The sequence below is a fragment of the Chroicocephalus ridibundus genome, chromosome 4 (assembly GCF_963924245.1).
Source record: "Chroicocephalus ridibundus chromosome 4, bChrRid1.1, whole genome shotgun sequence".
Lineage (NCBI taxonomy): Eukaryota > Metazoa > Chordata > Aves > Charadriiformes > Laridae > Chroicocephalus > Chroicocephalus ridibundus.
In genome coordinates this window covers 29,817,254-29,826,970 of record NC_086287.1, presented here as the reverse complement: position 1 = coordinate 29,826,970, position 9,717 = coordinate 29,817,254, and the positions used below count along the sequence as shown (strand labels likewise).

The 9,717-nt window shown below is 41.1% G+C and overlaps 1 protein-coding gene across 3 annotated transcripts; it reads right to left on the bottom strand.

The window, feature by feature from the left end:
* Positions 1-95: 95 nt before the first annotated feature.
* On the bottom strand, positions 96-9,702 carry FAM161B (FAM161 centrosomal protein B). 3 transcript variants are annotated; one of them, XR_010070711.1, is made up of 9 exons: positions 9,374-9,702; positions 7,619-8,184; positions 5,536-5,873; positions 5,043-5,170; positions 4,593-4,760; positions 4,002-4,101; positions 2,457-2,587; positions 2,007-2,212; positions 96-868 (listed from the first exon to the last, which is right to left on the bottom strand). XR_010070711.1 is itself a non-coding variant. In XM_063332148.1 (8 exons), exons 1-8 carry the CDS (start codon positions 9,520-9,522, stop codon positions 2,122-2,124), a joined length of 1,671 nt encoding a protein of 556 aa, XP_063188218.1. In that variant the 5' UTR covers positions 9,523-9,702; the 3' UTR covers positions 887-2,121. The 3 variants fall into 3 exon arrangements, 1 of the variants encoding a protein (XP_063188218.1); XM_063332148.1 differs by lacking the exon at positions 96-868 and having other exon boundaries at positions 887-2,212; XR_010070712.1 differs by lacking the exons at positions 96-868; positions 2,007-2,212 and adding an exon at positions 3,293-3,409 and having other exon boundaries at positions 2,460-2,587.
* Between the last annotated feature and the right edge of the window lie 15 nt (positions 9,703-9,717).

Here is a 9,717-nt window from a genome sequence, read left to right as displayed (position 1 = left end):
TAATTCTTTTAACTAAAAATAACAAAGTATTTTCATAAAATGCAAAAGTACAAATCAAAAGTTGAAATTATTTATTTCCATACCACTTTTGAGATATATTGAGAGATTATAAATCTCTTTTAGGATTACAGAAATGTAATCCTACTTTCAGAACAATACTTTGTTTAGCAAGAAGGTGCTAGTGAGTTTCAGTTACTTAGTTTGATGCTTTTACTTTCAATCACCATTTCAGCAATTTCTCTTTAGGGACCAATATTAAGAGTTGGATTTATCCGTTACCGTATTCATGCATGTCACCTTAATATTTGTTAAAGGGATATGGTGTAATATCATGTATTAATTTAAAGTCAAGCCTTTGTTCCTCCTTTCTTAAGGCTTTTCTTTACACGTCACAAACTTGGAAATCTCTTTTTCCAGCATCATCAAGTATTATTACGGAAATTAGCAACCAATTTTAGTAAATAACCCTTAAAATGTATGTATTAAAATTTCACTCCCACTGCTCCAGATATATCCACACAAGCCCGATGGGCTTTAGCCCACAGTCTCGGAGTATGGAAGAAATCTTCTTTCCTTCCTCTTTTAATGTGACGAGGTGTGGTGACAATATGATTACATCACTGCTCTTTTCCAGGCGAGACAGGAGAAAGAACCGCCTTTGCGTGTCCTGCACCATTAAACCTATGTAGAAACTGGTACACTGATAACAGCCTTCCTTGAGCCCTCCCAGGTGCTTAAGCCTCTTCTCAGTGAAAGCCTCGCCAGTCAATGAAGTATTTCCAACCCGTTGGGAATTTCTCTAGTGAAGGGCTGCGTTTCAGTCTGTGCCACAGCATTCAGCAGATGCATTGTGTAGAAAGCTCTTCAACTGGGAAAGGAGGAAAAAAAAAGGAAAAATACAAGCCTAAACTTAGATGTGTTGAAGATTCTTTGGGTCAGTAAGGCGAACTGCGGCACCCCAGTGCATTCAGCTATGTATCAGCGTGAATTGATCTCTGTGGAAGTACAACATAGCAGCCTGAAACCCTGGGGCCATAAATTCTTCAATCTAGTATTTTGTTATGATCAAAAATTTCATTATCTCATTTTTATATCTTTATCTAATGTGGTAGCTCTTACAGGTACTCCACTACTGATTTGATGATGAGGTTTTGTTGTTACACTGTAAAAAGAAATGGATTGAGGTAACGAAGATGAAGAGAGACGCAGCTTCCATTTAGAAAGTGAGGAAAAGAGGATTGATAAAGAAATTGGACAATGCAGAAACATTGATAGCCATGTAAAAATCTTTTAATCTTAAAGTGCTTTGATATCATAATTCTCAGAAAACATTCCAGGTGGTAAGGGTCTGTATTTTTGAGATTATTATTACTGTCAGGTAAAGGAAGACCACTAATGTGTGAACTATACCATTTAAGATGCACCAGGCATTTGAGCGCAACATGCTGACAGGTAATACCTAATCTTTCTTCCACCAAAGTCCATCTTTGGTAAGATGTTAAAACAGTTTTCAGTAGTGAAAAATGGGAGATATTTTAATATAGAAACACTATTGCGTCTTCCTAATGGGAGGAAGGAGCAGAGCTGGTAATGAGCGAATGAAGAGTTAACACCAGAGAAGGACTTCTCCCTGAGTCTTCTCCCAAGGTAGGTCAAATCTTGTTTTTTTAATACCTTGTTTAAAAGCATTTTACCACATGTATGTGTAAACCAAGGTTTAGCACCCTGAAAGGCATTCTCCCCTTTCTGTGTGCTTCTGTGGCACGAACACAAGGAGCTGACACTAGAGGATGCACCTTTTCAGTCTTTCATATCTACTTTTATCCAAAGATAGTGCTTCAACCTTTTTAACTTGTGTTGTTGCCCATTAAAGGAAGGGAACTGGCTCACACGGGGAACACTTGTGAAGACTAAGGGAGGCTGCAGCGTTTGCTGTGTTGGACAAGACATGCTCTAAACAATAGTTGGTCTTTTTTTCCTTTACCAAGTTCTCACATCTCACTTACCCCAGAGCAATTCTTAGGTATCAGCCTAAACCAGAAAGTTCCTGAAGATTAACCTGGAGAATCTTGAATTAAAAAAAATAATCAAGAGATGATCAATGGATTCTTCTGCTAGATCTTATGTTGCCATTTCCTTTCCACTCTGTTCCGCTTCAGGTTCTCCTTCCTGTACAGTACAGTCGTCCTTTTCACCCCGGGGCTTGGGCGCTCTGCAGAAATAGTGATTGTCTAATACTGGAAATGGTTTGCAGTGTTTACTTGCTGCTTTGCCTCATGCAAAGAAATAAGAGTGCAGTCATAGCAGTTAAGACAGAGAAGCCACGATGCTTAATAAGAGAAGTGAAGTTGATTTAGTTTTGCCTACACTAGATGATACAAATTGGAATGCTTTCACAAACAAGGAAAATATTTCTACTCAATGGCAAAAGAACTGTATTGCATTGTTTTTATTACCTGTGAACATCAGATTCTTCTTCCAGCACGTCAGTGGCATCTTTCCCTTTTTTCCTTACAAATTCTTCACTTAGCCCAACCTGTTGGAGGGTGTGTCTGTAGCGACGCTCTGCTCCTTGACGAGCATCATGCTATGAAAATGAAACTTAAACAGTAAGCACGTAGAACCGGGGCTTCTCTATAATGGTCAAGTTGTTTTAAAGTTTACAGCTGACACTCCTAATGAGAACAAGGGGACATCAAAGGCCCTGTCCAGAATTTTTGTCATCCATACAGTACAATATAAAAACTGAATACTAGGAGAATGTCTCACATTTCTCAAAACCGCAGCTCACCTTTTCCTGCTTCTGTTCTTTTTTGCTTCCTCCTTCTGTTCTCCTGCTTCTACAGCATTGCAGTCTTACCAGACTAGCGTACTTGTGTCTGAGTCCTGACTCTGACACTCAAATTGAGAATATGTGCAAAAAAAGAGTTGTGAGAAATTCCAGAAGCATGTTTGCTTGTAACTTGTAAGCATTAACCACAGTGGAGTTCCATAAAGAGAGAAGGCCTTGAAATAACTTCTTATCAGTTGATCCTCAAGAAACTGGAAACCTGGATCCTATATCCTCACTGCCTCCCCGTAAACATTGCAAATTAATGTAGTCTGAGATGACGGTTTTCCAGAGGGACTGGTCAGTTCCTAAAGATTAAGGTGTTCTATACGGAAGGATAGAAATCTTGTCTCAGCATAAGTGAATGCTATCGATACTGGTGAATTCTCACCAACCTGGCAAATAGAAATGTTACCAACATTTATCATACAAAAGTGTTCTCTGCCTCCATTAACCACTCACCTGAACAGAAAGTCTGACCCAGGAGGGTGCTTTCTATTGAGAAAACTTATATCAGCGTATTGTCAACGTATTGTCACTATGTCTCTAACCAGATATCGTCCCTGCAAGGAGACAGAACTGAAAGAGAAAACCCAGGAAAAAAGATACTTTATAGAGAGTAAAGTTTATATCTACACCTCAAGTGCAATAGAGATTTGCAGGTGTGGTGGATGAGCTGTGCTGAACACAACCCCAGACAGCAGAGCTTGGAGGTGATGTAAGTGACTTAAATGTCATTAATGTTTTTCTAGTAGCACTAGAGGTACAAAGAAAAAGTGTTCAATTAGACAGAGTTTTAAGGAAAAAAAGTTTAAAATTTCTACACTGTAGGCTATGGTATTCAGGTGCAGAATAGGTATTCATGTAATTTCTGGTGTGATAAGGCCTTAATTTTGATCAAACCATGTATTTTGATTGCAATATATACCAGGGACTGGAAAAGCTCTACCAACCAAGAGATAAGTCTGAGTGTTTCTCAAGCGATGGGAAGGAATTTAAATTACACTTCGGTGGCCTTCCAGGTGTTATTTTGACCGTAGTCAAGAGACTATTCAACCATTTGCACGCTCTTATCCCTGAATTACTTGAGACTAGATTTGTTAATGCCTGTCTTAAATGAAAGACAATGTATCCTGCTGCCCAGAAACACTCTGGAACTTTGACCAGTTACCTTGGTGACCTGTTCAAAGAGGTATGGTCTGTTCTTGACTCGCAGCTGCATTTCTTCCAGCTCCTTTCTGTATTCCTTTGTTCTCTCTCTCATATTTTGCCTGAAATAGAAAAGTTGCCTGTCTTAATACAAGTTCCCTCTGACCGTAGCTGATCAGGAACAAGGAATTCTCAATAACTGTTTTGTCCTTATAATAGCTCTGGTAATTCTCTTGATTCCAAGTGCTAGGCAAAACATTGCTATTGCTGGCAATACAGACCCATTAGCAAAGCTTTACTACTAGACTGTAGGCAGAGAAGCAGTGTTCACATTTTTAGAAAACCTTGTCTTATATGCGCTTTACCAAATTATACATTTTAGTTGGCTTCTTTGTACAAATTAGTTTCTAAAAATGCTAATCTAAGGGAAACCGTTCCATATGGAAAAGAGTAGTGTGGAATTGTCAAGAAACCCAAATGAACGTGGAATGGATATGACAGCCAAAGAAGTTAGGCTAGGAATGTTCTTAGACCTAGTTACTCCTAAAGAATTATCTGCTGATCCCCACTTAGTAGAACAAACAGTTATTTCTGTGCAGAACAGGACACTGACCAGTTCTGTTTCAACTTCTCCTTGTGTGTTTCCTCCAGACTTTTATGTGGATCCAGGGCTTTTGCTCGGCTATTCACTGACTTTCGGATAGCTTGACATTTCTTTTTCTGTTTCTCCAGCCAATAAATTCCTTCTTTTTCCCCTTCCTTTTTGTTATCTTGAGAGTATCTATATAGAAAAAAGTTAGTAATGAGCTCACTTAAGACTGCCAGACTGCATGCTAGTGAGGATTTTCACTTTTGTAGTCCTCTAATGAGAAAAGCAAAATTTCAGACATGAGTGTGTAGCTCCTAAATCAACTGGGAGGCAGGGCAAGAATTAGCAAGGAAAGACAGAGAAACATTTAGGAAAAGTATTGGTGATGTAGCTGATGTGATGAGGGAAAACATTAACTTTTCTCCATTTTCATCATTAGTTGGTGTGTGGTGGTGTAGACAAACTTCTACTTACCTAATAGCAGATTCCCGTTTTCTAGTTGCATCTGTAATATGCACTGGAAGGGTGTTGGAAGACAGAGAGGAAAGTCCAGTCAGAGAATGACTTTTTTGCACTGAAACCTTGGAAAGTTGCTGAGAATCCTGAAAAAAATGGAACTTCATTGAGTATTTTTGTTCACAACGTTCTTTGTTTACCAAAGCAAACAGTTGGGCTCTGTGGGCAATGCACTCATTCCTCTCTCTTCCATCAATAAGGAATTTACATGGGGAGGGGCTGAGGGGGAGGACAGGTGACTAGCAGTATGAAAGGGTGGCTGAGCCTTAGCTGTCATAGCTCATCTCTTTGTGTAGAATTTCGTTCTGGTTTGTCCTAGAATTCTGCAGTAGTCCCAAGACAAGGGCAGAGGTCACAGGACATCAAGCATCCATAAAAAAATGCTATAAATTTAAGAAGGTGCCATCTTGATCGGAGAAAGCAGTACCACAGAAATAACCAGTCATCTCACCTTTATCTTTTCATTAGCCTGCCTCTGCCTGCCACGCAGATTGGCGGTTCTTAGCTTGAACGGCTTATTACGAGTTGCCTCTTTGATTTCTTGTCTCCTTACTGCTTCCCTCTGAAATGCCCAGTAAAGTCCTTCAAAATCTGGTATTGTTGGATTAATTCTTGGCTTGAAGCTGAAACTTTTGTCCTGCAAGAAGCCAAGTCTTTCCTGCTTAGTTTTAGTGGCAGTTCGGGACTGAGGCTCCCTCCGACAGTTGCTAGTATCTATAGGAGCTACGGAGCTCTCAAGCAAATCCTTCGCTCTCATTTGAATGCGGATTTCTCTGTAGAGTTCAGCTTCTAATGAATCAAAAGCAAAGCAATGAGAAGAATATGAGTGACATAAAAGGCTGTGGAATTGCCACTGCACAACTCTAAACTTTTCTTTATGATGGCAACTACACATATGGAAGAGACCAGACACCCTGTGTTCTCTTTCCCCACTTTTCAGTCTCTCTCTCTCTCTCCTCTGCTTCCCAGGAAAAAAATAAAGATAACAGAAAACACATGGCAGAGTCTCTTTCTTATGCATTAATCCCTAGATCTCTCTTTCACTTATCAGAGTAAGTTGCTGAACAGGTCTTCTCCTCCTATTCCTGTTCTTAGGGGTACCAGATAACTTGTGCCCTTTGTCTTGCAGATATGTTGCATTAATAAAGGTTATACTTTTCATATGGGACTTTATGTCATTATGTTGATTGTGTGATCCAAATGGGCTGTTCAGATATACTTGTAATGGATGATGGCTTTTCTGTGTAATATCCAGCAGTGTTTGTCTAGATTGGAAAAGATTTTAAGTAAGGAGCATTTGGTGGATGGATCATCTCTTGTGACTTCTATTACAAGCTTTCCATAGAAAGAACGTGTTTCAGGGTATAGTGTTAAACTGAGTCCTTTCCTGTGCAGCACTAAATTTTTGAGAAAATGCAGACAAACAGTTGGCTGTGGGTTTGTTTTTTTTTCTTTTAGAAAAATATCGATACTGCTGTTTGCAAAATAAGACTTTTTTGAGTCTGTTTATTAAAGTTTGCATTGACAGAAGTGGGAAATGTTCATTCCTCCTCCCTTCTCACATACCAGATAGAAACAGAACAACAGCTTGTCCTTTGCTCTCTTTTACCTTTCTTATCTATTTAATACAACACAACAGAATGTTTTCTGATGAAAAGTGAACTAGTATGTACTCAAGAAGAAATCAGTGGGAAACAGTAAAAAATAAAACAAAAAGGTGAGAAAAACAATGAAGATTATCAAGAACTTGTTTAGTTGCTACATTCAAGCATGAAGTCTGTATTGCTTACTTCAAACTTAAAACTGTGGGAACTTAAGCCATATGAAAGAAAGTGAACATCGGGAAAATTTCTTTGGCTGTCCCTCTAACTAGAATGGTCCTGGCACCTACCTCCCATTTTAGCACTTAATAAGAAAGTGGAGAGCGAGTGGGAAGGTAACTGAGAACATCAGAAAATGGCACCAGAGACTGGACTACCGCACCATCACTTAGAACCAAACTAATTGCCTGATTTGGACTCAGGAAATAGTTTTCTCCAAGGGGTCCTGTGCAGCACAGGTCACTTGGGTAGGAGTAAAATTGTCAGTTCCAAGATACTGCATGGACCTTGGACACTTCTCACATTACATCTGTCTTCATGTTTGTGCCACAAATCATCTAAGTCCCTTTACCAAAACCAAAGGTATGGAATCCAGTGCAGGGAAGGATTCCCAGACTGTCATGATTTGCAGCAAAAGGGGTATGGAGATCTGTCTGAAGAGCTCAATGTACCCATGTGTGATGGGGAGTGATACAGAATTGCTGCTGCTGACACTGATACAAGACTACTAAAGTTAGGACACTCTACTGCAAGGGTATCTAGATGAAATGTAATGCCCAGTGACACACAGGAGACTAGACAACACCAGGGGACGTAATGATATTGGCTTCATACTCCAAGTAACGCCCTATGGGCCGTGATCCTACCTCCCAGTAGGAGACAGCAAGGGACAGGCAGGGAGTTGTTTTTACAGGAAGAGCCCTGGCATTTTACCTTTGAGTTTATCTCCAAGAAGTGGGTCATAAGTAGATTTAGGAACTTTTTTACTGGCTTGCTTCCGTTTGGAGCTCTCATTTGGGGATGCTGCTGCCAGGAACTTTTGTCTGATAGCTTCTTTCTTTTTCTCCTCCTTCTCCAGGAAACTGAAGGGCCGCTGGGTTGAAAGTAGCAGCTCCTTTCTTTTCTGTGTTGCTATTTGCCTGCGAATCTCATTCTGCTCCATTATTTCCTGATAAAGGGGCAGAAACACATGGGCAGGTACAGGCTGTGCCCGGAACTGTTTCTGACATTCAGCTTCATCCTGGCTTTGCCTTTTGTCTCTCTGTTTGTCTAGTTCAAGAAACATGTATGACTTCATCAACTGGGACTTTTTGCGAGCTTCCCGCAGTGTCATTTCGAAAGGCTGAGGGATGGTGATGGAAGGAATCCAGGGAGATGAAGCACTTTTTGGCCTCAAGCGGGATTTAGGAAACAAGTGAGGCTTTTGCTGATGATCCCAGGTACTGTCCGAGGTGAGGTCGATCAAAGAACTGGACTGCCTTTTGTTACCAGATGTATGACTAAGACAAAGACATTATGAAGGGGAAATAAGGGAAATTATTAAAAAATAGAATTAAAAGAAGGGAGACATTGTTGATTAAGAGAAAGACACCATAGGCCAAGCTGGTCGTTAAAAGACAGGTCTAGGGCTTATTATTCTTGGGCTCTATATTTTGCTTTGCTACCAAAGTTCATGAACAGAGCTTTGCTTGTTTTCCATTTTCCATGCATAGAATGGCAGTTATGCCTACTTAGCTTTGTAAAGCAATTTATTATGCTGCTAGCACTCTATGGCCAGAAAGGCTACAAGTAAACCAGAAAGTTCCAACTTTAGGGATACGTGGCTGATACCTGCTCAACATAAAAGACAAACTCAGGAACGGCAATAAATTATGCACACAGATGCACAAATACTAACAAACAGTACCAAACACCAGAATTCCTACAATGCTGATGGAAAGGCTATTGCAAGGAACTGCTTTAGTGCAACTCTTAAGAGATTCAGCTGGAAACTTTGTAGATTACAAGACTATGTAACTGATAATTCAAAAAAAAACCCCAAGACTATCATGGATCTCATTGAAATAGCACACTTCTCGTAGGATGCTTGAGGGTGATTGTGAAACTGAGAAAAACTTATGAGATATTTAGGGAAGCAATAAATGCAGGTAAAAGGAAGGATCAAGGTGGATCAGGGTGGACCAAGAACAGGAAAGTGGGAAAAAAGAGGAAAACGGAAGGTACCGATCATGTATAAACAGGCTTCCAGTCAATACATTTCCCTGGTGATTGCTGCAGTCTGTTCTGCTTCATAAACTAACTATTTCCTTTGTAAGAGCACGTGTGTCTAATCTGCTAGTGAATTTCAAGCTGGACTAACCACAGAGAAAGACAAGAGGTCTGAGAGCTAGATGTTGGAGACGCTACAGCTCTGAAGACTGGACGCTGGATAGAAATGGGTGTAGTCTGCTGTAAATTTTAAGTGTGATTAGCTGACAAGCAGCAGCGGGATTTGTGCTGTTCATGTTTTACGCAAATGTGGTTTACGTGGGCACCTGTTGCCCCCATCCTCCCACCTGTGAAAACATTTGTGGCCAGTTTTGGTTCTATATACGTGCATCTTGGGACTTCACGCTCCACCTCGTTGCTGGTCAGAAGCAGCAGGAATCCCCTGGGACATTTTGCCACCTTTACCAGGTGCTATCCTACCTGAGAGCCTGCCACAGCTTGTCACGCAGGACTGCCGCCTCCCGCCTGAAACCCTCCAGCTCCTCATCCTCTTCGGATACCCTGAGGTCGCCCCTTAACTTCGCCTGGCACGGTAAGCCCGGTTCTAACGGTGACCGACGGCCTCCCATCCTGACAGGCCGCTCCCAGCTCCTTGCCCAGGTTGGGGGAGACCCAGGAGTTGGGGACACGCAGCCTGAGGGGATGCTGTGTCACCTGGAAGAGAAAAAACATGGAGGAGTGTTCGTTTCGGGGGTACGACCCCAATTTGCGCTCCCGGCTGAGGTAGAGCCGGGAGCGCCGAGGCCGGGCCCTTCCCCTCACCT